Source organism: Gaeumannomyces tritici, assembly GCF_000145635.1.
Source record: "Gaeumannomyces tritici R3-111a-1 unplaced genomic scaffold supercont2.5, whole genome shotgun sequence".
Classification (NCBI taxonomy): Eukaryota; Fungi; Ascomycota; class Sordariomycetes; order Magnaporthales; family Magnaporthaceae; genus Gaeumannomyces; species Gaeumannomyces tritici.
This window is the reverse complement of record NW_008804549.1, coordinates 2,640,271-2,666,040: the sequence shown is the minus strand read 5'-3', so window position 1 is coordinate 2,666,040 and position 25,770 is coordinate 2,640,271. Positions and strand designations below refer to the sequence as shown.

At 58.0% G+C, this 25,770-nt stretch overlaps 9 protein-coding genes and 2 non-coding genes across 11 annotated transcripts; 9 read left to right on the top strand and 2 right to left on the bottom strand.

Annotated features, from left to right (window-relative positions):
• Positions 1-2,612: 2,612 nt before the first annotated feature.
• GGTG_09892 (hypothetical protein) lies at positions 2,613-4,758 on the top strand (the record flags this gene model as incomplete). Its single annotated transcript, XM_009227751.1, has 5 exons — positions 2,613-2,773; positions 2,843-3,188; positions 3,295-3,681; positions 3,748-3,818; positions 3,909-4,758. Exons 1-5 carry the CDS (start codon positions 2,628-2,630, stop codon positions 4,756-4,758), a joined length of 1,800 nt encoding a protein of 599 aa, XP_009226015.1. The 5' UTR covers positions 2,613-2,627.
• Positions 4,759-5,098: 340 nt separating this feature from the next.
• Positions 5,099-5,184, top strand: GGTG_20197. Its single transcript has one exon. It is a non-coding gene; the product is annotated as a tRNA-Cys (tRNA).
• GGTG_09891 (hypothetical protein) lies at positions 5,099-7,075 on the top strand. Its single transcript, XM_009227750.1, has 2 exons — positions 5,099-5,677; positions 5,733-7,075. Exon 2 carries the CDS (start codon positions 5,780-5,782, stop codon positions 6,953-6,955), a length of 1,176 nt encoding a protein of 391 aa, XP_009226014.1. The 5' UTR covers positions 5,099-5,677; positions 5,733-5,779; the 3' UTR covers positions 6,956-7,075.
• A 437-nt stretch (positions 7,076-7,512) lies between these two features.
• On the top strand, positions 7,513-8,299 carry GGTG_09890 (hypothetical protein; the record flags this gene model as incomplete). Its single annotated transcript, XM_009227749.1, has 3 exons — positions 7,513-7,665; positions 7,737-8,186; positions 8,249-8,299. 3 exons carry the CDS (start codon positions 7,513-7,515, stop codon positions 8,297-8,299), a joined length of 654 nt encoding a protein of 217 aa, XP_009226013.1.
• A 1,085-nt stretch (positions 8,300-9,384) lies between these two features.
• On the top strand, positions 9,385-11,193 carry GGTG_09889 (hypothetical protein; the record flags this gene model as incomplete). Its single annotated transcript, XM_009227748.1, has 1 exon — positions 9,385-11,193. The coding sequence occupies one exon, from the start codon at positions 9,385-9,387 to the stop codon at positions 11,191-11,193; it is 1,809 nt and encodes a 602-aa protein (XP_009226012.1).
• A 281-nt stretch (positions 11,194-11,474) lies between these two features.
• Positions 11,475-11,546, top strand: GGTG_20196. Its single transcript has one exon. It is a non-coding gene; the product is annotated as a tRNA-Arg (tRNA).
• A 150-nt stretch (positions 11,547-11,696) lies between these two features.
• Positions 11,697-16,295, bottom strand: GGTG_09888 (hypothetical protein). The gene is made up of 4 exons (XM_009227747.1): positions 13,419-16,295; positions 12,786-13,340; positions 12,039-12,717; positions 11,697-11,910 (listed from the first exon to the last, which is right to left on the bottom strand). Exons 1-3 carry the CDS (start codon positions 16,182-16,184, stop codon positions 12,223-12,225), a joined length of 3,816 nt encoding a protein of 1,271 aa, XP_009226011.1. The 5' UTR covers positions 16,185-16,295; the 3' UTR covers positions 11,697-11,910; positions 12,039-12,222.
• A 1,767-nt stretch (positions 16,296-18,062) lies between these two features.
• GGTG_09887 (hypothetical protein) lies at positions 18,063-18,968 on the top strand (the record flags this gene model as incomplete). Its single annotated transcript, XM_009227746.1, has 3 exons — positions 18,063-18,135; positions 18,204-18,324; positions 18,383-18,968. The coding sequence occupies 3 exons, from the start codon at positions 18,063-18,065 to the stop codon at positions 18,966-18,968; spliced, it is 780 nt and encodes a 259-aa protein (XP_009226010.1).
• Positions 18,969-19,392: 424 nt separating this feature from the next.
• Positions 19,393-22,041, top strand: GGTG_09886 (hypothetical protein; the record flags this gene model as incomplete). The annotated part of the gene is made up of 1 exon (XM_009227745.1): positions 19,393-22,041. One exon carries the CDS (start codon positions 19,393-19,395, stop codon positions 22,039-22,041), a length of 2,649 nt encoding a protein of 882 aa, XP_009226009.1.
• Positions 20,621-23,088, bottom strand: GGTG_09885 (hypothetical protein; the record flags this gene model as incomplete). The annotated part of the gene is made up of 3 exons (XM_009227744.1): positions 20,621-22,532; positions 22,661-22,782; positions 22,865-23,088. 3 exons carry the CDS (start codon positions 23,086-23,088, stop codon positions 22,270-22,272), a joined length of 609 nt encoding a protein of 202 aa, XP_009226008.1. The 3' UTR covers positions 20,621-22,269.
• Positions 23,089-23,446: 358 nt separating this feature from the next.
• On the top strand, positions 23,447-25,547 carry GGTG_09884 (hypothetical protein; the record flags this gene model as incomplete). Its single annotated transcript, XM_009227743.1, has 6 exons — positions 23,447-23,563; positions 24,148-24,300; positions 24,378-24,716; positions 24,915-25,191; positions 25,392-25,444; positions 25,515-25,547. 6 exons carry the CDS (start codon positions 23,447-23,449, stop codon positions 25,545-25,547), a joined length of 972 nt encoding a protein of 323 aa, XP_009226007.1.
• Positions 25,548-25,770: the final 223 nt, after the last annotated feature.

Here is a 25,770-nt window from a genome sequence, read left to right as displayed (position 1 = left end):
CCCTGAAAAACCCCCCCCCAAAACCCCCCAAAAAAACACCCGAGTCGTGTTCAATAGTGGCTTTGCCAAGCAAATCTACTGACAGGTCCAAGATCCTGGAGACCGACCGCCTCCTCAGGTCCTTCGAACTGTTCTGCTCAGCTCAGCAGTTCCATGCTCAAGGGGATAAGAGCTCCTTTGATCGCATCCCGTTTCTGTTTCTCCGGCGGGTTTACGATGCCATCGAGTCGTCGCGCGCTGACAAGAGCCCACAGGATTTGGTTGGTGAGTTATCGATAGTCAGAAAACAATGCTTGGTATATGTTTGTTCGCCACTGGCCAGCTCGGATTTCCAGGTTCAGCTTGTGTGCGAGACGAATCTCCACTCGCGTCTGTTCTTCCTTTGAAGGATTGCTTGCGATCACGGGACATGATCCCTGTTCTGGGTATTCTCCTGCGCAGACTCGTCCCAGGAAGGAAACCCTCCGATGCGGGGAGACGACAATATGTAATAAGGGTCGGCTGCCGTTGGGATCAAAACCAAGGAGAAATTACAGAAAGAATCGTGAGAACGGTCCAAGTATCTTGGTAGGCACGCATTAAATCAATTGCCTAAACGGGCGAACCCGCACAGAGCGTCGGCCCCAGCCCAAGAACTTTGGGGGTAGTCGGAGTTACACTGCATTCTGCCTCCACCGTCCCTTCGACTAAAAATCTATCGGCAGCTCTCCCGCTGTGGTTCAGATAAATGTCGAAGGATCGGACGGCAGCAATGACGACGGTCCCTGGCGGCGGGATGGTCGGACGAAAACCGAAAGTCTCGAGAAGCGCAGGCCTCGTTCGAAGCCCTACCCTGGGTGATGCTCCTGGGTTCATCCTGTCAACATCTGGCTATCGATTGCGGTCAGCACGGGCGGAACTTTCCCAGCCAACACCTAAAGTCTCCGTCCAAGCCGCCATGTTGAGAATTGTGCACGGGACAGAGGATGCAGGTACAAATATGTGCTAACAACTATAATTCCCGTTGTGGAAACGTCGCTGTTTTGCCCCATCGCTGTCCTGTGCGCGTATACGGGGCGCAGCGCGGCTGTATAAGTCACCTCATATCCACAACCCGATATTCACACCCGAGCGTATCTGCTCTTCGGCCGTTGACCAAAGTCTATGTCCAAGCTTTGTCCAGCTCGACAGCCCCTGCGCGCCCCAGGTCTTCCGATTTGACATCCTGGTGAACGAGAAGTCGAATTGCGAAGGTCAGGTGGCGCATCAATGCCCCTCCAGCCTGAGCGCCATCTGAGAGAGCCAAGGAGCCAGCCAAGGCGCCAGTCCGTAAGTGATGGGGACGAGGCCCAAACAAGTCGGCCTAGATTGGGAGCGCTGTCTCTTCCTGTTGAACTTTTCCTGCGTCTCCTTTCTCGGGCATGCCCAGCTGCCCTTCGGCACATGTTTTCTTGGCCTCCGTCGTAGCTTCACCGACCCGGGCAGCGATGCATTTCCCAGAAAGGCCGCTCATTGGAATATCGGGGAAGCTCAGGCGACGTCTAGGTCGTCTTGCTAGTCACCTCAACCACCTTGGCTATTTTCTATGGTGGGACCCCCAAAGGTACACAAGAAAGAGCCGTGCTGATCGATCCATTAGATCGGACCCTGTTCGAGGACACGGGCGCGGGCACGCTAGTCTCGATGCTCCCGCCTTCCAAGACCCCCGGCTGTAAACCACAACTGAGCCCTAGCACTGCAGAAGTATCATGGCCGCCCAAACGTCGGATCGAGACCTTGGGTTCTCCACCAGCCGCTGGCTGAAAATAGGTGAGGAGGATACCTTTTTTCAGCTTTGTTTTCGGTCGACCACTGACGACACTGCCTCGACTGGCTTATGCTGTTTCTGGCCCATGCTCGTGACTCGATATCTGCAGCCAACTGACAAGTGTTCAATACAAAGCTCAGCCCATGGCAAGCGAGAAGATAAAAAGGCAATAACAATGCCATTACGAGGGACTGAGGAGGCTGCCTATGGGACCCACGTCCTTCGGCCCGAGCGGGACCACCCTGCTGCTAATATTGGGAGTCGAGCATCGGTCCGGCCCCGAGGCCCTAGTTTCTTTGGCGAAACCTCTCTACTCTCTGCGGCGATGCACGGCTACGGCCTATTTTTTTTTCCTTCCCTCGCGAGCCGCCGATCATGGCCTAGTCCAGGTCAAGGCGAACGGCCCAACCCCCTTCCCACCATGGCCCCACCGCTGCAGTCCAGTATGGTATCTCGAGTGTGCTATGATAACGGCGGCGGGAAGAGGTGCGAAGGCCAATGGGCCACGATAGGCCCCCGGACCGCATGCGCGAATCAGCCCAAGACGACCAGGGACGGCGTCGAGCTCTCTTATATAAACGACCGTTCCCAAACTTCTCATGATGCATGTCGTTTGGAATTCCCAAGCCAGACCGCCCCCCTAGCCTTGAGGCCTGCTCACACTCGTTTCCCCTTGAACCTTCTCAGGGATTGTACCCTTGGTTCGTCCTCGCCGTGAGCCGTCACGATGCGCACTCGTTCGGTCGCCCTCCCGCTCCTGCAGCTCTTCGCCTCTGCGGCTGCAGGATCGAATCCGACCATATGGAAAGGCTACGATGGGTGGGAAGGATACACGTACAACATGACCAACATGGACCCTGCCGTGCATAAGCAGCACGTCCACGAGGACCACGCGCCCCTGACGAGGCGCAAGGACTGGGAGAGCCCGCCGTACAAATACATCTACAACTTCCCGCTTCCCATCCCGCCCGTCAAGCGGCCGCTGCAGTAAGTCTCCGTCGCCCGATGGTTGGGAGGAAAAGGCGTGTGTCGGGCATGGCTAACACGACTCTCCAGGATCGTCACCAACACGAGCACCGGGAGGCCGATATGGTACTACGAAGTCGAGATCAAGCCCTTCAGCCAGCAGGTGTACCCCAACCTCGGCCCTGCCCGGATGGTGGGATACGACGGTATATCCCCCGGCCCTACCTTTATAGTCCCCAGGGGTCAGGAGACCATTGTCCGCTTCGTCAACAATGCCCAGCTGCCGAACTCGGTCCACCTCCACGGCTCGTATTCGCGGGCGCCCTTTGACGGCTGGGCCGAGGATACGACCAACCCTGGACAATATAAGGATTACTACTATCCGAACTCGCAGGAGGGCCGGATGATGTGGTATCACGACCACGCCGTCGCCATCGTAAGTCTGCCAGCAGCTGTTTTGGAAATAAAAAGAGGTGGAAAAGAAGAAGGGGGTTTGTTGGGAGCCAAAGAGGTATGCTAACAAGGCAATGTCAAATCAACAGACGGCTGAAAACGCGTACTTTGGGCAAGCCGGCGCATACATCATCGAGGATCCTGCCGAGAGGGCACTTAATCTCCCTTCGGGCTACGGCGAATTCGACATTCCTCTGATCATCACGTCCAAGCAGTACAACAACGACGGCACCTTGTTTTCGCCCGCCGGGGAGCGCGACAGCCTCTGGGGCGACGTCATCCACGTCAACGGGCAGCCGTGGCCCTTCTTCAACGTGCAGCCTCGCAAGTACCGCCTGCGCTTCCTCGACGCCTCCGTCTCGCGCTCCTTCTCGCTCTTCTTTGCGAAGAGCACCGCGCTCAAGACCAAGCTCGACTTCCAGGTCATCGCCTCTGACGCCGGGCTCCTCGAGACCCCCGTCACTTCCAACAGACTGGTATGTGCCACGTTGGGAGACTGATGATAGTTGCGACCATTTTGCTGACTGTGCTTCTTTGGGCAGTGGATGTCTCTTGCGGAGCGCTGGGAGGTGGTCTTTGACTTTTCTCAATATGCCGGCCAGTCCATCGAGCTGTAAGTCAAACATCGGGAGACTGCACTGGATCTCGAGCTTCCGCCCCCTCCTTTGTGGTATGCAAATCTGACACATCATGTTTTTCTCAGGCGCAACGAGGAGGATGTCGGCGACGTCGGCACCGACAAGGACTACAAGGAGACGGGCAAGATCATGAAGTTCAACGTGGCCAGCCGGTTGGCGAGCCCCGACACGTCGGTGGTGCCCGCGCGGCTCCGCGAGGTGGCCTTCCCGCCGTCGCGCAGCATCGTCGACCACAGCTTCCGGTTCGAGCGCGGCGGCAGCGAGTGGCTGATCAACGGCGTGGGCTTCGCCGACGTGGCCAACCGGGTGCTCGCGCGCCCGCAGCGCGGCACCGTCGAGGTGTGGGAGCTGATCAACAACTCGGGCGGCTGGACGCACCCCATCCACGTGCACCTGGTCGACTTCAAAATCCTGCGCCGTGAGGGCGGCCGCGAGCGCGGCGTGCAGCCGTACGAGGCCGCGGGCCTCAAGGACGTCGTCTGGCTGGCCAAGAACGAGCGCGTCCTGATCGAGGCGCACTACGAGCCCTGGGACGGCCTGTACATGTTCCACTGCCACAACCTCATCCACGAGGACCACGACATGATGGCCGCCTTCAACGTCACGTCCCTGCCCGACTTTGCCTTCGACAGGAACAGCAGCAACGCCCGCTTCCTCGACCCCATGGACCCGCTCTGGAGGCCCAAGCCGTACCAGGTTGCCGACCTGCGCGCCCGCACCGGCCCCTTTTCGCCCGCCGCCATCGAGCAGCGCGTCCAGTTCATGGCTAGCTTCAACCCCTACCCGGACGTTGCCGCCGTCAACGCCGCACTGACCCTGTACCACGCCACCCGCACCGCCGGCGCCGCGCTGCCGCGGCGGACTGCTGCTGCTGCGCCCTCGTCGATGCGCATCGACCGCCGCATTGTCGTTTGAGCCGAGGTGTAGATAATGAGCAAGGGAAAGTAGGACGGTTGTAGGGGAGAGGGTGGACCTGGATGGGATACCCGTAGCTCACTTGAGCAACACCAACACTGTACATTATTCGGACGGATCGCCTCGGATACTTTTATGATTTTCTAATCGTGTCTGGTTCTTTTTTCTTGTTTCAAAACTTTGTTTTCTCCTCCTGCCACTTGGAGCCTTTTCATTCCCTGATGACACCTGTCAATAGCCCCCATTACCCCATTCTGTCAGTGTTCGAGGCCCACCACCGCCCCAGAACGACAGCATTCAACCCACCTTCCAGCCCCCACGGCATCGTCAACCCCAACAAGGACGAATAGCTCAGTGGTAGAGCGAAAGATTGCAGTCAAGAAGCGACTTATCTTTAGGTCACGAGTTCGAACCTCGTTTCGTCCTTCCCTTTTGCTGTGCTTATGGCCTGCGTCTCGCCTTGGCCGGCCGAGGAGACACCGCCCCCTTCGTCTGTGTGCATTCCCACCCCGCGCTTCTTTTCCGCCGCGATCTATTCACCACAATTACTCTCTACAAAGTTGTTACCTTTGGTCATTTGCTGTCACCCTCTGCACCCCATTTTCAATACATATTCACTCATTAGAGTCCGCCGAGGCCAACCCCGCATCTGTTACCTTGCTATGCCCCCCAAATTGCGGTCGATCCTTCAGTCGCCAGATGACCTCGCCTGGGAAAAGAGCGACGAGGCCTACGATGCATGGGAGGCCACCATCCTCGGAAGCGCCTCTCTGGAGCGCGCCATCGGAGACTTCATCTTGAAGCACAAGCCGGGCAAGGCCGTGAGGCTCCACGTGCCCTCAAGGGCGGGTACAACATCTGCTACCGCCTCGAATATGATGATGGCTCCTCTTTGTGGTGTTCCGTGTTCCTACTAAAGGTGCTTAGGTTTCTGGGAGAACCTTGGTGTTGCTCGACGCTGACAGAAAATCCAGGTCCCGTATGCTTTCCCGAGGAAAAACTCAAATACGAGGTGGCCACGATGCGCTTCGTGGCCGCGCATACTACCATCCCGGTGCCCAAAGTGTATCACTATGGCAGCGCCGCCGAAAACCCGACCGGCATGGGTCCATTTATCATCATGGACTACGTTGATCACGCCCGGACTCTGTTCGAGGCTATGAAAGACCCCATACGTGAGGCCGGGAAATCTGAACCACTGGATCCCAACATATCCAACGACAGGCTTAGCTTCCTCTACCGCCAAATGGCCAACATCACCGCGCAGTTGTCCACTCTCGAGTTCCCGAAGATCGGGTCCTTGGTCGAGGACGAGGACGGCTCCATCTCGGTCCGCGGCAGGCCGTTAATCCAAAACATGAACGAAATGGTTAACCACGCCAAGGTCCCCACTTCGCTACTGCCTTCCGGCACGTACTCGACGGCCGACGATTGCTATTCGGCGCTGGCCGACATGCATTTCACGCAGCTCGTGTTCCAGCACAACGACGCCGTCGACGACGAGGACGACGCTCGCGACAAGTATGTCGCCCGCCAGCTCTTCCGCAAGCTTGCCGCCGAAGGCCGGCTCTCGAAGGGTCTGGATCATGGTGGCAAACACGATGACGCCGGGTCGGATCCGGGTGAGGCCTCTTTCCGCCTCTTTTCCGAAGACCTCACCCCCTCAAACGTATTAGTCGACAAAGGCGGCCGGGTTGTTGCTGTCATCGACTGGGGGTGGGCGTACATGGCCCCGTCGCAGTTCGCCTTTGACCCGCCCTGGTGGCTGCTCCTGGAAGCGCCTGACCGATGGGATGAGGGCGTTAGGCAGTGGCTGGAAGATTATGGGCCGCGGCTTGAAGTGTTCCTCCACGTCCTGGAGGAGGAGGAAGAGAAACTGGCAGCAGGCGGCGCCGGGGCGGAAAAGACGCTCGCCCAGAGGATGCGCCGCAGGTGGGGGACAAAGTCCTGGATGATCAACTGGGTGTCCCGCAAGAGTTGGTCGTTCGACTTCTTCTTTTGGCGGTATCTGGACCCGGCCTTCTTCGGCCCCAATGAAGAGGCAGACCACAAGGCGCGGCTCGAGCTCCTGACGCCATCTCAGCTGGAGGCTATGGAGCCTTTTGTGGAGCAGAATATGGAAGAGGCCAAAGATCGAGTCCTGGTGGACTGGCAAGATGAGAAGGCGGCAGAACATCTGGCCAAAGTGCTGGTCTGAACCGCTAGTTGAGTCAAGAGAGGGAAAAGTGTAGGCAAGTGATTTGGTAGTCAAAGCATAATTACCTACTTGCAAAACCTAGGTTGTTAGTATGCATCGTGGTGATGACTGCCACTATTCAAGGCTGCAGCTTCTTTGGTTTGGTTTGGTTTGAGTGATGGCCGCTGAGCACTCGAATTATCCCAAAACAGAGAGCAGAATTGAGCAGCGGAGGCTCTGGTTGGCTGGTGCTACACAAAGTTAACAAGCGGATCCAGGCCTAATGCGGAAATAAACGTCTCTCCTAGACACCCGTTTGAGCATGTTTGAGAGCGATGCGCAAGTTTGAGTGGATTTCCCAGGCAGCTTGTCCAACCCAACACCACATTCCGCCCAGCGTTATTAACGACATAATGTCCCAGCTGGCTGTGGCGGAGCGGCTGGGCTTGCTTATATTAATATAGCCCGTTTGGAAAGAACCGAAGCCGTCCAACCAACACCGTCCCCGCTTATCACCACCCCGACAAAGCCTCCAACCGCCTGGACGATTCTGCAGATCCAGCCCACAAGAATACAAAATGAAGTCAACCTCGAGCTCACCCCCTTCGACTCCACTATCACCCACAACGGCCATGAGACCACCACACTCGGGGCGGTGGCCCCGCACAGCAAGGCTCGTTTGGAGAGAGAGGCATGATGTTGACGAGAATGGCGAGAGCATATTCGTATGGGTGAGTGCCCTTTACGACGCCGCCATAAGGCCGACAAAGGGAACTAAAAAGTGTCCGACACAACCCCACAGGACGAAGTCTGGACACGACCCAGCCGAAAATTCGGCCGGTCCAAGGAGGGCCGGCTGCGACAGGTGGCGCAGATCCCGTTCCTGGCGCCGCACTTCCCGCGGCTGCTCAGGGCCAACGGGCAGAACGGGGTCATGACGCTGGCGCGGCCCGACTTCGAGCGCCGGGCGTCGCTGGCGGACCTGGATCTGGCCACGGTCCGGCGGCTCCGGGCCGAGCTGCGGGCCATCTACTCGGCCATGTACGACAACTCGATCGCCTACGTCTTCGCCCCCGACGGCTTCGACGTCGTCTCGAGGAGGGCCTCGGCGGGCTGGCACATCTGGATCGACGGCTGGAGCCAGGCGAGCAGGCACAAGGTCCGCGAGATGGGGTCCAAGAAGACGGCGTACTTTGTCGAGATGGAGGCCGAGCAGCTGCAGAAGATTGACGAGCACTTTGCTCCGTTTGAGGTTTGTGCCTTGTGGTGGTGTGCTCATCTGGGGATGCAAGGAGGCTAACATGACGATTATAGTCGCGCGCCAAGCAAAAAATCTCAGCCATCATCAACCACGACCCCATTTGAGGACCGAGATATGGCTATTTTTCTTCATTGTTCTGGCTTTACTTCGGGTCGGGCTCGTTTCTTTGCATCTTCTCCGTCGGCGGCGTTACCCCTGGCCGTGATGGTGGCGGCCAGGAACTGGAGTTTTGGGTGGTTCAACATGACCGAAGCTCATGTATCCCGGCGATTTTATCCCTGATGTCAGTCCTGCCGCACTTCTTTCAGCGAGGATGCCGTGGCTAGTGGAATGCATTTACTCCGCTGGGGTTCAAGTTCAACCCCTCAACATGGATCTGCGCTCTCCTCATCCAGGTTTTCACCCCAACTTCCAGTACCGGTATTTCCCCGAATTCGAAGGGCGGGCAAGGAAAAAAAAGCGTTGTTGTTGCTAGGATCTCGCCAGAAGATTGCCCCGACATCCCCGCGGGGTAAGCCAGGATAGCGCCAGCGTGTCGACCTGGAACCCCTACAGGGTTGCAGCGGCGGGGGCCAGCCCCGCAGCCATTCCTCCATCGCCGCCTCGCCTGGCAGTCGACCGAGAGCCTCGCATCTCACTCTTCCCCGGCCATGTAACGTTCCTGGCTCGGCTGCGAGGGGGTTGGTGCGGTGCGGGGAAATGAGGGGGAGACGACAGACTCGTATGCCATCTGTTATTCGCCCGGCAGCGGGATGCTTCCCCTCGACGTCGCCAAACTCGTGGCCCCATCGACGTCACGACGCAGCACTGCTACCGTTGCCAGCGCGTGACACCGGTTCCTGAATGAAAGCAACCCTGGACAGGGGCCGAGCAGGCGACCTATACAGCCGCCGGCCCGAATCGGCCCATGGTTTTTTTTTCTCGGTTGCGGGGGAACCAAGTCTTGACGAGGGTATCGGATGCATATGGGATCTGAACGGTGCTTGGCAAGAGAAAATATGCCGGTTCCGAGCGGGACTTGGCTTGTTTTACTTTGCGCAGTCCATCTATAAAAACCCCGAGCGAGCATCAGGCCTAACCACGGGGTGCTGTCATCTGGCCACCCTCTCCAGCTCTTAGTACTGGCTCTCGTCCCCCTGGGGTCGCACTTCTGTAGCACCGGAGCCTCGGACGCACCGAAGTCACATCAATGCTGCTCGAACAGAGGACGGCAGCCCTCGCGCTGCTGCTGGCCTGCGCCGGCACCAGCCAGGCGCAACGACATGGAAACAAGGTGGCGCTGCCCGAGAACCCGCACACGGAGCCGCTCTACCGGGACATAATCGGCTACTCGGTCGAGCCGGTGTGGGTGAACGACTTCATCAGCACGGACCTGATGGCGACGCTGTTCAAGTCCATCACGGGCCTGACGGGCCACCCGCCGCCGATCCGCGTGGGCGGCAACACTGCCGACAACACCACGCTGGTGGACGACGGCGTGCTCAACACCACGGCCGTGGCCATCCCGACGCCGCTCACCGCGAGGCGGTTCAACATCAGCCGGTCCTGGTTCAAGGCCTGGGGCGACTACTTCGACCCGCGCACCAACCTCACCTACACGCTCAACATGCACGAGAACCAGAGCGACTGGGCCACGGCGCGAGCCCAGGCCGAGGCCGCGTGGCGCGGGCTGGGCACCAAGCTCGTCCGGTTCGAGCTCGGCAACGAGATCGACCACTTCATCAACAAGGGCTGGCGCAACTCGTCGTGGGGGGTCGTCAACTACGTCAAGGAGTTCCGGCACGTCACCTCCATGGTGCGCGAGTCCCAGTGGTTCCGCGAAGCCGGCGACAAGGCCCCCAAGTGGGTGGCCGCCTCGTTCGCCGACCCGCCCTGGGTGCCGGACCAGCAGGACCAGCTGGACGACATGGACATCATCAACGTGACGACGCGGGCCGGGCTCGTCAACGAGGCCCCCCGCGGGGGCCTGAACATTGACAGCTTCGTCGTGCACATGTACCCCATGTCGACGTGCGACCCGGCCCGCTGGCACCGCATGCGCCTGGACCTGCTGTCCAACCACACCACCGTCTGGCTCAACACGTCGCAGCTGGCGCCGCAGGTCGAGGCGTCCCGCAAGGTCGGCGGCGCCCCGCTCGTCATGGGCGAGACCAACTCCATCAGCTGCAGCGGCCGCAGCGGCATCAGCGACACGCTCGGCGGCGCGCTCTGGAACGTCGACTACTCGCTCACGCTGGCCGCGCTCGGCATCAGCCACGTCTACTACCACCTGGGCGCCATGAGCGAGTACTCGTCCTTCGTGCCTAGGGACTATTACTTCAAGAACGAGTCCCTCACCATGGGCATCCGCCCGGGCTGGTACGCCCACTACTTTGTCGCCCACGTCGTCAAGCAGCAGCCGGGGAGCCAGGGGCAGCAGCTGGAGATCGCGGCGCTGCCTGGCGCCAACTCGAGCGACCTGAGCGGCTTTGGCGTCTACGGGCGTAGCAGCAGCAACTCAGCCAAGCGGCTCCGCAAGCTCGTCTTCCTCGACATGGGCGTGTGGAACGGCACCGAGGGCCTCAGCAACCCGTCGACCATCTCGACGGCCGACAACGTCGACCCGGCCTTCCACAGCAAGGGCGACCGGCCGCGCGCCAGCATGACGGTGGCCGCCACGCCGTGGTGCGAGGGCGCCGAGGTGGCCGTGGTGCGCATGACGGGGCCGGGAAGCAACGCGAAGTCGGGCGTGCGCGTCTCGGGCGTCTCGTTCGACGAGAGGACCGGCGCACAGGTCGGCTCGCCCCGGCGCGAGGTCGTCAGGGTCGGCAAGGGCGGCAACGTCGAGTTCCCGATCCAGATGGCCGAGGCCGTGCTCCTCGAGGTCGCCGGCGACGGGCGGTGCGGGAACGGGACGGGCGCGGGCGGTCCTGTTCAGGGAGCTGCTTCGGCGGTTGTGTCGGTCACCTCGTCCGTGATGACCGTGTTTGCGCTTGCGGCTTTGGCGGCCCTGTACTAGCCAATCGGGGCTGATAGAGAGCACCTCGCATGCCCCTCGCAGGGTGACCGACATGGCGACATGGCCTGTCGAGGGGCTATTAGTGAGATGGTAATAAAAACTTAGATAAATAAACCGACTTTTTAAACTTTGTAGAGCCGTGCCCATAAGAAAAGAGGTCCAGGGCAAGCAAGCTGTGTGACAAAAACCACCGGGGCTTGGCCACCACAAAGGATTTTCCGGGTCATCCCAAACCCACATTATAAGCCTGCATGGAGGACATTCCACACATCTTAAGCATAGGTCCAGTGGCCAAATGGCAAGGCGCTTGACTACGAATCAAGAGATTGCAGGTTCGATCCCTGCCTGGATCGGTCCAGGCCTGCGATGCGTGTAACCGCGCATTGCAGTAAACCTGATTTTTGTTATCTGTATCTTCTTTTTTGCTCGCTCTCGCCACGCCCCTCACTCATTCCAGCCAAACCACAAAGAAGAAGCTGATCGTAACCTTCCGTTCCGCCCTTGCAAAAATTTCCGCGTGTTGAAACTGAGGTGCACGGGGCTTCCTGCTGTGTTTTTATTCTCGGCTTAGCTGCTTTGCCTATCCCTTTTCCGCTTCCAAACTCCATCAGGTTCCATTGTTTGCATGTTCGGTAGTTTCATGAAGGAAAAAAAACTTATTTGCAATGTAAACTGGGTGCTTCCGACGCCCAGCCATCGTTCACCTGAAGAGAACCGCTGTAAATTATTAGAGCGCGAAGGGGTTAGCCCTCAAATAGGCAAGGCGGTGAAGACTTGGGCAGAGGAGAAAGGCTTCGTTGGATAGAAGATCGCCATGGACTCGGCTGGATCCGAAGCATTCATACCATGTCCTCGTGAATTCGCGAAGCCGCCGGATAATCACGACCCGAAACAGCGGGCAAGAGGCTGTGCGCTGCAATCTATGAGCTTGCGCCCCTGGCGTAAGTATATAATGGCCTGACGGATGCCTATAATGCGGGGAAGCACAGCGGGTCCCGGGGTGTTCGTTCAGGGGACTTCGGCGTATCGCTATCCAGCTTGATCCCGCTTCCCCCCGACCGGGCTGAGCCCGGCGACAGCCCAGAAGACTGACAAGAAACTGAGTACAATAGATGCTGGAACCGCCGCATTTTGAATACCCTCGGGGTTTGCCGCGTGATAGGCTGCAAAATACGCGAAAGGCCCGACGAGTATAAGGAAATGATAGAGAACAACGCGGAAAAACGAAACCGCAAATATCGGCTCCAGCCCCCAGACCGCCTGTCTCTGGTCCTCACCGAAGCGCTTCGTCCTCTTGGGGATGCGCACCAGGTTTTCGGTGCCGGTCTGGTCGGGGATGCAGTGGTGGAAAGCTGACCAGATGCAAGAGGGAGGACAGCTGTAGTAGCAGGCCTGGAACACATCGTATTCTATCGGAGGGTTCGTGGCGTCCTGGTCGTCGGGGCGGGGATCGTAACAGTACTCGTCCTTCCTGGGAAGATCGGACCGCTCGCGGGCCAGTAGCGTGGGCGCAATTTGCCGGAACTGGTAGCGGCGATGGTGATCAGCTTTTGCCCTGGGATCCATCCAGAGTGGAAAGCGAATAGACTCACCCTCGTCACCTCGCAGTAGTCTAGCTGCCAGATGAGGAACCACAACCTCCACCAGCCTCGCTGACCTTCGTAGCACTGCTTCAGTTTCCTGAAGAAGTCGGAGTCGGTATTTTTCTCGTCAAGACCGAATTGACTGATTGGAGCAACCGCGCTGCTTGGCCACCCTGCTTGGACACCAACCAATATCCACCACTTGTTGTCGATGGTTGACTCGGCGGTCCGCACTAGACCGTGTTGCCGAAGGGTCAGCGTTCCAAGTGATCCAGTACTGCCCGTGGCTTCGGTTCCCTGACTGCTAGCCGAGCCGGCAGTGGCTGGGTTCGTTGGAGATGACCCCGACGGAGTGTATCTCTGGGCTGCCGATGACCTCGCCCCAGTGGCTGGGGAGTGGGCAGCACGCCGAACCGGGAAGGAGAATATTTCTGACAGACTCCGTGCCCTTGTATGCAAGCACTTGGTTGGAAGGTCCGGCTTGTCCCTCGAAAGGTCGAGTATTTGTCTCACTGACCCTACTTGTGCTGCAGAAATCTCTTTCCACCGCGACTTTCCACAGCTCTGTGAAGCGCTGATTAGCGTTGTCTCTGAATGCCCACGGGGACGGGATTGGGCATTAGATGGCACATTTTGACTTACGCATTTCCAGAAAATATGAGACTGGTCATCTCGCAACGTCCGTCTTCGTCGCTCAAACGGCCACCAGTCCCACCTCACCTGCGTGTGGTCCTCCACCCAAGCCTTCAGCGTATTTGCGACCGAAGTATCCTGTCGCTTCGACAGGCTGATGTCCCTTCTAGGAACAGATTGAAGCACGCGTGTCAACCAGGGGGGTAAGAACATGAGCTCGAAGTCCTCGAGCAGTCTCTCGTAGGATTCAGCGCGCTGTAAGAACCGCCTCAGCTCGGAGATGTGCGGAAATTCTTCTTCTCCTTCTTCAATGTCGGTTTCGTCATCAGAACTTGGTCCTGCGTGATCAGGCTCCTCGGTCGTGGGAGGTGTGGGATCCCAATCCCGGCGCGCTTCAGGGTTTCCAGCGACGGCCCTGAGCCAAATCTCCACACCGCGCTGTTCTCGCGGGGCGACCTGCGCCTCGATCCGGTCCCCGTCCCAGCCTTCCTGCTCTTGCTTGAGAAAAATGACGAGCTGGCGGCTGATGCGGAGCCTCCCCTGACGGCTCCGCAGGAGCTTGGCGACCGCCTTCTCCCCCTCGGTGCTGGCTTCTCGCAGCAAGTTCTTGTGGAAAGACTTCAACAGCCGCCGCATGTTCTGGACAAAGCGCTCGTCCCCCATTGCTGAAGATGCCTTTTCGCAGAGCACCATGAACCGTGGCTGGTCGCTCAAGAACGTCCTTATCAAGGTCTTCCCGGTGAATGCAGCGGCTGTCGTCTCGTCGGTCGCTTGGGAAGCGATGTCGTCGTTGTCCGACACCATGGATCGAACGTCATCGTCGAGATCTGACCTCGATGGTTGAGGCTCGATCAGCTCTGTGATTCCAAAGACAGACTGCCGCGAGGACGTTTCTAGAGTCGGCACCCTTGAAGTGGATCCGTAGCCCGAATCCTGGTATGCGTGCTTCTGAACGTCAACTTCCAGCAGAGATTCCGAGTCTCTGACATTTATGCCCGAGCTGAGTTCTTCTTCCATAGTGAGGCTCCCTATATCCTCGCCGTCCCCGTCGGGGAAGTTGGGATTTTCGTCGGCGTCCTCTATCATTGTGCGCATAATACTCGGATCTCCTTCTTCCCTTGCGTGCTGCTGTAGCTGCGTAATAGGAGATACGAGGCCCCGTTGTAGTGCGGGCGAGGCGGGAGAGATGGACGTGATAGGCGACTTCCGGTACCCATCAACGAGTTGGCGGATGTCCGGAAACCTTTCGAACAGCGTCGACATGGCGTCCATATTTTGCCAGATGACCTGATTTCGTAGGAGCGCTTCACAGATGGAGGTGTTTCTGGGCATTATTAGAAGGTCGGTCCAGGCTGACTCCAGTGGCGTCATCCCGTTGGACCCGATGTGCCATATATCGATGTCAGGTCGGGAGGCAAGAACGATTACCAGCCCAAGACTCCGATGGTTGACTGCAAGGTTGAGGGCGCTGTCTCCTTCATAGACACAGTTGGCATCGATGTCGTCCCGTTCGAGAAGGGTTCTTGCAAGATTTTTGTCATTGATGTCTCCTCGCCGGGCCAGGAGACACAGATGCGGGCACTGCGCTGACGAAGAGCCGTTGATGTCGATGTCGGATCGCTCCCGGACGAGAGCGGCTAGAAGACTTGGCCGGTTGGTCTCAATAGCCCATCGCAGCAACACATTTGCTAACTGGGTAGGCGAGTCGGGGAGGTCGTCGAGCCCGCGACCATTCAACTCGGCCAAAACCTCATCTCTGCAAGCCATGGACTCGTTGGGAAACACAAAGTACCCGAGTGTCCTGGCATGCAACTCCTCCACCGGTTCCTCATAATCCACTTCCAGAAGACGAGTATAGCGTGCGTCATCGGAAACTTGTACAAGCGCGTATACCTTATCATGGAGACTCGTTGATCTATGTTTGAAGAACTTGCGGACAAGGGAGAAGAGATGGCGGCCGCCGTTCGCCCGAGATTCCTCCCTCAGGGGGCCCGGCATAAGCTCGAGCATCGGCTTAACGTATTCGGGAAAGGTGGTAAAGTAGCGGATCGAAGCCATCACGAAGGCCCGTGAGCTGACGGATTCACGACCATACGTGATGGTTACCCGTCTTGCATTTGCCACATCCTGTGCAGACCACAAACGGGTGAACCATGTGCTTTTGCAAAGGACAGAAAGCTTGTCTCGTGCCTCCGAGTCGCCGGCACCACGAACTTTGGGGAGTTCGTCGAGGTTCGTCTCGGGCTTTGACGAGCGTGCGTCTTGTTCAAAGGTCCTAGAAATATCGCGCAGCCATCGCATGGCCATTCGCGTGTCTGGCGTTTCGGGTCCTAGCCAAACAATGACACTCTCAGCTCTCTCAAAAATGCGTGGTATCAACGTGATTTGTTGCGTTATCTCTTCCTGGTTAGCCCAGTTGATGCAAATTGCATCTATCCAGAGGATTCGGTCCTGTCCAAAGAGACGAATGCTTGCCAGGGCGTCTCGGAGGGTTGATGGAAGGATGGGTTCGCGCCCGTCCACGATGATGCCGTGACCCTGGTTGTTATCCCATACCCAAGATAAAGCCTCATAGGGGATCAACTCGCCATCTTCAGCATCCTCGCCGAAGGGAATCTGAAGTAGGTCGCAGTGAATCGGTTCGCTGATGTAAACGGCAGCCCGTAGACGAACAAGCCGAATCTCGCGCCTGTCCAGGTCAAGTGGCTGGGATTCTGTAGATACATTGGACCTTTTGCCTCGGGAGACAGACCCGTCTGCAGCTTCGCTTTCCATGCTGCCGCTAAATGGTGATTAAATATTTGGATTCATGCGGATTCTATAATTCAGAGATAGATGATTAAAGGTTCAAAAGAAGTCTAAAGTTCGGCAGAAGAGAAACAAGCGTAGCCAGCGGCGGAACAAAACGTCGGGGAGGTCTTGCATTTTAATGCATGCAGGCGTGGGGTACGGCATCCGTTCAATGGCCATCCGGCCAGGCGACCGTTACATTTGCGGCTAAACTGCCCGGAGAAAAAAACGCCTTAGACTGCCCCTCCTTTTCAGCCGAGTCTATCCTTTGTTGTTATTCCCTGTACTGGGCACACTGCCGCTTACCAGGTCTGGGCGCAAACTTGGGAATGGGAGAAGCAAAATTCGTATAATAGTGTCCGAGGGTGGGTGCTTGAAAATATGTCTTGGACAATCAGCTGAACAAAATGTCATGAGAATTTGATCAAAATCTCTAATGCCAGGTGCTACCTGTACCATCCTCCCGTTCCAAAAAAAGGCCTTCCTGCTCCTGTAGGTACTTGATCTAGCTCACGGCCGAGCCCGTCATGCTCCAAAGGGGCTAGCCGAGCGGGCGGTGGCTCCGTGCCTATCAGAGACCCCAGACTTCCCTGACCGGCGCGGCCCCCTGTTGCAAGGAGAAGGGAGGCAATGTAGGCTCTATTGAGGCTTGGTCTATCTCTCCGAGGAGGAAAGGAGTCTGGTACAGGGAGCCTCCGGCTCCCTGCCATTATATACATTTTTGACCCCTGTCCCCCATGCTTGATATAGGACCCCGAGGTACCCATTCGACATGCCTGAACCGGGCTGAGCATCGGGCTGACTTCTGAAGTATGCTTCCATGCCCGAATCTGGCCGAGCATCGGGCCGACCTCCGCAGTGTGCCTACATACCTTCCTTCTTTGTGACACCCCCCATCTCCATAAGAGCCCGGCTTTCGTCGCCATCGTGGGCACCGTTGAACTGCAGCGAGTCTAGCGACCGCGCCTTAGGTAAATGGGCTTTCCACGGGGCGGAAATGTCAGATGCTACTTTTTGCTGGTGTAGCGGGTAGGAAAGGATGATCGGGGGCCCATCTTTCGTCGTATCGGCCTCGCCATATTCGAGTTTACTTGGATTTGTGTTACAAACAGGCCTCTGCTCCTAAGGTAGGGCACCTAAGGAGTACCGAGCAGTAACACGTGACTTGACAATCGAGGGGATTCACAAAGATCTTGGGTGCAGGTCTGGATGCTTGTTCCAAGGGATACTTGGAAGCTAACTTAGATTGACTGATGCCAGTGCATCTATCAAGGCTACCTAGGACAGTAGGAAATCCTCCTTCTTATACCTCGACCCTCTAGTCCTGAGGTACGTACACTATCCTTTCTTAATGACCTTAACTCTGTGGCTCTGTCGACAGATTGACAGAGCCAGCTTACCTAAGCGACCGTGTGCGTCTGCCGACCGCTCCTGGGCCGTGGTCTGTCTGGCCGTAACAATTTGCCGGGCTTTGGAAGAAATTGGGTAAATCTCAGGCTAGGTTTGGGAGGACCAGAGGTCGGCCACGACGCGAGCTGGCTGGATCGCAGTCACTTCAAATGGGACAAAAAAGTCGAGCAGGGCTGGCGGATAGACTGGGAGGGATTGCTTAAAAGCTTGGCGGATATAGGGAAGGAAAGCAAGGAGCTCGCAGAAGGAATGTTGGCCGGCACGCAATCCATCATTATGATATGAAAGGATCGCAGGTAGGCACTTTGGGGTAATTAATAGGTAGGCGCCGAACTCGGGGTCCTGCGACTGCGACTAGGTCGTGCCCCAACTGCGCTGTGGTGTTTAGCAGATAATTACCTACTGTAGGCAGCAAATCAGAAGACGTGAGGGCTGCATTAAACTCGGCTGTGGATGGCGCCAGTCGACACTCAGCCGCTGTGCCACCTCGGCGCCGTTTCTCGACAGCCTGACCCCCAGCGCCCAGGTTCTCTTGAGCGAGGCCCAGCATCTCCACCGTCTCTGCGTGGTTACCGACAATCAATCTTTCTTCAGAGCCACAAGGCTTCGTCACATCGGTCGCACCCGTTGCCGTCGAAACGAACGCGAGTGCACAGGATGCGGTGCCGCCTGTCGGCCTCACGGTGCTTGTTGCCCCTGATGACCCCGCATTCGAGTATGTCGCCTGCGTAGCCCTGTACCGGTCTTCCGCCGTCGCTAACAACCGCCAAAAGCGTCGTCTTTGTTCACGGATTCACAGGGCACCCGAAGCGCACCTGGCTCCACAGCAGAAGCCCGCGGTTGCCATGCGAGTCCGGAGATGGCGAGAGCAGCAGAACCTCGTCGTCACGCTCTAGTCGAATCAGGGGATTCTTATCGCCAGTCTTCAAGCCACACAAGCGATACCGGGAGGTCTACTGGCCCCAGGAGCTTCTCTCAGAGACGGCGCCGTCGGCGAGGATCGCGACCTTCGGATACGACACCAATATCAAGCATCGATTTCATGGCCAAATCAGCCAAAACAGCGTGTACGACATTTCACGAGATCTCCTCGTGTCGCTCACCTCTGTCCGGACGAGCAGCAGCGCGGACGACAGGCCTCTGATCTTCGTCGCACACAGCCTTGGGGGCATCGTGGTCAAGGAGCTGCTGCGGCAGTCTCGGGGGTACACGACGCATCAGCGGCATCTCCACTCGGTCTTCCTGTCCACTCGCGGCGTCATCTTCTTCGGCACTCCACACGGGGGATCTGACCCCCGTGGTGTGCAGCGGGCTTCTCGGTCAAAGGACAATTGTCAACACCCTACTCCCCAGCTCTGAGCGTTTGCGCGAGCTGAGAGAAGAGTTTGGCCCGATGGCCCATGATCGGCAGTGGCTCATCCACTCCTTCCAAGAGCAGTACGGCATCGCACCCCTTGGCGGTTCCAAGGTTGTCGAGGATGCCTCTTCGTGCCTTGGCGATGCTACCGTCGAGGTAACAGAACACATATCCAGCAACCACATGGATATGTGCCGCTTCTTTAGCACCAGCAATCCTGACTATCTCAAGTTTGTGTCTGCTTTGAAAAGAATCATGGGGAACCATCCCGATCCGCGAGCACAAGCTATGAATAATCAGGTCTCCATGGTCGTCGATCCTGCACCCCCAACAGCCGACCCTACGTCCGTGACAGCCGTTTCTTTGCCTATCCAAGCGGGCTCAGATCTTGTAGCGCACTGGCTGGCTGCACTGCGATTCCCCCAAATGCACGGGCGTGAAAACACGGTAAAACCGGCTCATGATGCCACTTGCGGCTGGCTGAGCCAACACCCGGATATTGTCGACTGGCTTAATGCCAGCGACGGTAACGACTTTCTCTGGATCATGGGAAATCCAGGAACCGGAAAGTCGACCGTTATGAAATTTGTTATCGATCATGTTCGGACCACCCACTCCACACCCGAAAACCTTCAGCTCCTGAGCTTTTTCTTCCACAACCGCGGGGTTGAACAGGAGAAGATAGTTCTGGGCCTGTACCGGACCTTTCTATACCAAATCATTAAGGCCAAGCGACGACATCCCGGTCTGGCACGGCTTTTGAAAGAGACCCAAGTTGATCCTACAGAAGTCGAGGGGGTCCAATGGACCAATCCATTCCTGCAACGACTTCTATTCAACGCCCTTAACCAGCTTTTCAGTGGGGACAAACTCGTCTGTTTCGTTGACGCACTCGATGAGTGTGATTCTGGACAGGCGAGAGGGCTTGTGGGAACATTGCAGCAGGCTAGGAGATTGGCAGCTGCCGCGGGAGTGAATCTCCTTATCTGCATCTCAAGCCGCCATTTTCCTCACATATCCGTCGAACGAAGGTATCTCCTGGTCCTGGAACGAATTGAAGATCATTACAAAGACATCATCAGCTATCTTGATACCGAGTTGAACATTGGTCAGGGCCAGGAGCAGGAGACGATGCGGCGGGAGCTCATTCGGAAGTCCCGCGGGAGTTTCCTGTGGGTTGTGCTCGTCGTCGCCTCGCTCAACGAAGCATATGATCAAGGATTGATGGAGGCACTCGAAGCGCGCATGAAGGAAATACCAGACGACGTTGCGAAACTGTTTGCCAGCCTTCTCAACAAATCAGGTCCCAATCAGCTCGACACATACCATTGTCTATTGTGGGTGCTTTGCAGCCGGGAGCCCCTGAAGGTGTCCGAGCTATACGTGGCCATCCTTCGCAGCCGCAAACCGCCAGAGGATATCCTTGTCCTCAAAAGTAACCTACCGCGCATCGAGGATATGTCACGCTTCATCATCAACTGCGCGAGGGGTCTAGTGGAGATCCTGCCACAGGACCCTAGCCCCGACGCATTCTACGATACCCCCTACGATCCCATCCTGCAATTTATTCATGAGACGGTGATTGATTTTTTATCTTCACCAAACGGGCTGACACGCCTGGACGGTCTCGAAGCACCCGAGTTCCAACCTTTCGCTCATGATAAAATTGCATCAGTCTGCCTAAAGTACTTGGAGGACCTCCTGGTGCATAACCCGCACCTGGGTGCATGTTCATCGCTAGAAAGCTATTCGACAAGATTCCTAACCTCGCACGCGGGAAGAGGTGCGAGTGTCGGGTCATTCGTTGAGAATCTAGACGACCGCATGGTTTTTGTTTGGCTGAAGAAGTATTTCACGTGGTTTTCTCCCGGGGTTGGTATTGTTATCAAGCACTTGGATGAGACTTTACCGAAAGAGGTGATACTTCTATATGCTTGCCAGACTCCCAACCGCCGTTGGCTCGAGGCACGGTGGATGGTTCCTCAAATCGTTGCCAATCTGAAGAATGTCGATGTCGTAACCCACGGCCTTTCACCTTTAACATTTGCGCTGCGGTGGGGTACAACCGGGTCGATGGATGATATTCTTGAAGCACTTGGTTTGCTGGGCCCAGCTTGTTCAGGGGCCCTTATCACCAAGCTCGTCAGGGAATATGGCGAGAATGCCGGGATTCCAGGGGAGAGGGCCGTGTTGTCTTGGGTGAAGTGGCATCCCACACTCCTTTCGTTTTTCGTTGCCGCCGGAGCTGCCGACATGGTGCGACAACTGATCCGCAGCGACAAGCTTGACGTGAATGCCAAGCACTACACGGGGCGTACCCCTCTGGTCTTCGCGATCGAGAGAGGCCACGACGAGATTGCGACACTACTCCTTCAAACCGGACGCGTTGATCTCCGGGCGAGGTTCCAGGGCCGGACAGCATTGATGAGCGCAGTCTCGGCCAGGCGGGCCGGAATCGTCGAGCAGCTTCTCAGGCACGGACAAGTACTGCGAGACATCAACGTTACGAGTGGCCAGGACGATATGGCCACGGCCCTATTGATGGCTGTTGGTGATGGACCGTTCGAGTCCTCCATTGTCAGCTTGCTCCTCTCCGTGCCTGGGATCGACGTCAACAGCAGTCGTGTGTTCTCGAGAAGTACCCCGCTGCACGAGGCGGCGAAAACAGGGGCCGTCGAGGTCATGGAGATGCTCCTCGCGCGCCCGGACCTCGACGTGAACAAGCCCGACTCCTGGGGCGACACGGCGACCATGCGCGCGATCCGGCAGCCGGACCGATCCCGTGCCAGGCTCGTCCTGGAGGCCCTGCTGCGCAGCCCCAAAGTGGACTTTGACCGCCAGGACGCGGTAGGCTGCACCCTGCTGGGGCAAGCTGTCGCCGCCGGTGACGTCGAGCTGGTCGAGGTGCTGTTGGCCAGCGGGCGCTGCGACGCGAACCTGCCTGACCGGCTAGGCTACACCCCCTATCGGACCGCGGAATTGCGGGGCCTGCGCGACATCAAGCGCCTGTTTGTGGACCTGGTGCCGGACCTCGACGTTGATGCGAGGGAGGTGTGGGCGGCGGGCTGTCCCTGAGAGGTCAGGGATGTGGTGTGACCTCCCCATACCAGAGGAGACGTAGGGGTGAGGGCAACATGGCGCTCGGTTTGACAAGCCCTCGAGTTGGAAATAGTTTTTCGAAGACTCATCTACCCCTTTCCCCTCCACTCCTTTGCGTTCCAAACATATCACCGTCTGCCCGTCATGGAAAAAAAGCTATCGGCCCGAGGGGTTGCATCTCGCATAGCGCATTATAAGCGCCAGTCAAAGGGACCAGAACCCCTCGGATTCCGCCTTGTCGCCCAGCGCAACGGCTTGTCTGCCCTCGAAGTCGCTCTTTTTGCCGGATGTTAGCCGTTTGGTGCGACCCGATCGAACGGTCGTCCGACGTAAATCCCGAGCACTACCAAGTACACTGGACGCACCCCTCTGGTCTCGGCGATAGAGGGGCGCTTTGCCGAGATCACGGAACTGTTCCTCCAAGCCGGACGTGGTGATCTCCGCGCCGGGGTCGAGGCCGGACGGCGCTGTCTCGGGCGGTCGGATGAAAATAATTTTTGCGGGGTAGATGGGATGCACAGTGGGCTTTTATGCATGGGAAAGGTCTCGAGGCAGGAAAGGGAGCAACGGGACAAGGAGCCGTCCATAGGCTCACGTCCCCCTCCCTCCCTGGCTACCAAGCCGGTAGGACTCCTCCCGGAAGCGCGATACGAGTCCGGCTGTGGGTCTAGATCCGGTGCCCGGCGCGGAGCAAAGCTAAAGTTCTGCACCGGGTGCCTCCTTTGTGACAAGAATCAACAACCTTTTCCTGCACGAACAAGTGCCGCGAAACATCAACGTCATGACCGGCTAGGCTGACATGGCCATGGCTCTGCTGATGGCCATAGGCCGCGCGCCCCGACCATCGTCAAGGTCGCTCCCCTCCGCGCCCGGGATCGACGTTGACGGCGACCGACCACGCGCTTGCAGGGCGGTCCCCCGCTGCACAAGGCAATGGCGGCTCATCGCGCGCCCGGGATCGACGTCAACGCCGACCATGCACTCTCGAGGGCGGTCCATCCCCGCTGCATAAAGCACTGACATGCACTGGCCACGTCGACACGTGACCACGCGGCAGATAGACCCCGCACGTCGCGCCACGGGCTCTTGTGGCTGGACGCTAGATCAGTCCACAACGCAGCTGCCCCGACGTAGACGCAAAATAGGCGCGATCCTTGGGGGCGACACGGCGGGCCGCGTGCGCGTCATCCGGCAAGTCGGACCAACCCCGCACACGAGACCCGTCTTGGCGCAGCCCTCAAGGTTTATTTAAACCGGCCGCTCGGTCACACCCTGCTGGCGCGAACCTTCCGCGCCGGCAACGCGCCTGGCCAGCAGGCGCTGCGACGCGCAGATCGACCTGCCTCGCCGGGCTTGGACGTTTTATTATCGGATCGCAAACATGCAACGCTGGCGCGAGACCACGCGCCTGCTCGTGGACCTTGGCCTGGTGCCCAGCCCCGGCCTCGACTTCGATGTGAGGGAAGCATGGGAGTCGGACTGGCTCCCAGGAGGTCAGGTAGCAGAGCCGCCTCCTGGTTGAAACACTAGTCTGTAGATGGGTCCATGCGGCCGCGTTGGCGATGCCGATGATGATGCCGTCTTCTCAACAGCAAGCTTGGCCATGATGCCTTAAAAAAGCCGTGGGCTGGGATGACCGCCACAACATTTACACATGCACTCGTACTTTCGAATACCGCTGAGACATACGGCACCAGCTACATCTATTTAAACCTTCCTCTCGTTTCCTCCCGGACTTTCTTATTTACTGTCGTGCATGCTTGAGCCTAGTCTGTGTTGTACGGAAAGTGGCAAGCCGTTATCCGTTCTAGTTTCCCTCGTCGCCTCTTCGAAAAAGGCTTGTCCTCGACTGGACTCTTCACCCACCCCCTCCCGTTGGTTCCCGTCGGTAGCGGTACCTTACGATCCCCATGGCAGAACACGACAAGAAGTTCGAGGAGCTCCTCACGTCCTATCAGCCGTTGAAAAGCTAGGATAAGGCCAACACGGCGACGATTCAGGCGAGAATCCCGACGTGGATATACGACTCCGCGCGCCAGACTGAGCTCGGCCTGCTAACGCCAAACTCCCGCTCCCAAACAGGCCCTTTCTGCCTACGTGAATAATTTCCTCTCCGGAACGCCGGAGAAAGCGGAGCGTAACCTGGACCGTTATCGCAAAGACCGGGCTGATGCGAGGAGCTCAATTCAAGCAAACTCCTTTGCCTTGGTTCTCCTGGATGGCGACCATATGCTGGTAAGTGTCTCGGTCATCGCCCTCCCACGTGCTCACCCCTTACAAGACAAGACTGAGTCTGGCGGTTCCGTTCGCAGTTCCAAGACGAATTTATCCGGTCCGGAGCTGACGGTGGCCACCAGGCCGCGCAAAGCCTGCTCCAGGCCGTCAAGTCGCACCTGGACGTGCTGATGGCCGGCAGAAACATCGTCGTGCGCGTGTACGCCGACTTTGTAGGTCTCGCCGGAGCCTACAGGGACGCGGGCACTGTCTTCCCGGGCGGCCCCTCTTGGAACTCGATCGACGAGTTTGTCTGGGACTTCAACACGCCGGATTCCAACGCACCGGATTTGCTGTGCGCCATGATCGACGCAGGCAAGGGGGAGGGATGCACCGACGCAAAGGTCAAGGCTGACTTCGGCCTCAATTTCGGCGACGTGCACTGCTAGAGGATCTTTTTCGGCGGCTCTGCCGACGGGTGCGCGGGTCTGCTGGGGCCGCACGTTGGCGGCGATGCAGCCTGTCGGCGCATTACGCTGCTCCAGGGCCCTCCCCTAGCACAAAAGCTGGAACCAATTAAAGACCGTTTCCGCTTGGTGATTATGGATGGCGTGTTTCGGAAGGAGAAGCTGTAGAGCTCCAGCAATAAGCCACCCTCCCACATCACGCTACCCGCCACGCCGTCGTTCGAACACGCCAGCGTTTCTGCTGCTGCTGCTGCTGCTTTAGCCACTGCCAAACCAAGTCCCTCCTCCGTCGCGGTTACGGAGTCGGGCGCGGTCGTGGCGTGGGAGGCACTACCGCAAACCGCCGCCGTCCCGCCGCCGTCCGGGGACGAAACCCAAGCCCCGGTCCTCCACGAATGGGTTAACGTCGGGAGCGCCGCCCCGCCGCCGCCGCCGCCACCGCTCGGTACGGTGCGGCGGAATCGGCACGGGTAGCGCGTGGACCTACCGATCCAGTGCTCGCCCAAGGACCTGGCCCGGGTAAAAAAGCGCCAGTACTGCCACAGCTTCCACCTGCTTGGGGAGTGCTTTTGGACGGACAGGTTCGGAGATTGCCAGAATAGGCACGGGGAGCAGGTTTACGGGCCTTTGCTCCTCGCGCTGCAGGTTTTGGCCCGGCTCTCGTGCTGCGACCGGGGCCTGGACTGCACCGACCCGAGGTGCGTGGCTGGCTATAGGTGCCCTAAGCCGGGGCGCTTAGGGCCCACGAACGGTTGCTGTTTCTTACAGGAAATGCACAATGCGGATGCCACTTCCGTGTGAAGTGGCTGCTTGTGGTAAAAACTTGGGATTGGCTGGTTACTTCGGCGATTGGAATGCTGTTGGTTTCTAGCCTGGTCTTGTATTCTTGGGCTATGTCGACGCGGCGATGTCTTCCGGCTTTGAAGGGGATTGGTGGCCTGGTGGACTTTCACTATCGCTGGGTTTGGGCATCGTTTGTTGTTGCAGGCAGAAGGGATAGGCACGGTGTGAAGCTATTCCGGTT

What these genes read in the sequence shown, in the direction of transcription:
- GGTG_09891 (XM_009227750.1), top strand. Translation starts at nt 5,780, where the DNA reads ATGCGCTTCGTGGCCGCGCATACTACCATCCCGGTGCCCAAAGTGTAT.
- GGTG_09888 (XM_009227747.1), bottom strand. Translation starts at nt 16,184, where the DNA reads ATGGAAAGCGAAGCTGCAGACGGGTCTGTCTCCCGAGGCAAAAGGTCC. An exon ending in CTCATATTTTCTGGAAATGC is followed by an intron (nt 13,341 to 13,418) that starts GTAAGTCAAAAT and finishes AGCGCTTCACAG; the next exon opens with AGCTGTGGAAAGTCGCGGTG. An exon ending in ACTACTGCGAGGTGACGAGG is followed by an intron (nt 12,718 to 12,785) that starts GTGAGTCTATTC and finishes CGCCGCTACCAG; the next exon opens with TTCCGGCAAATTGCGCCCAC.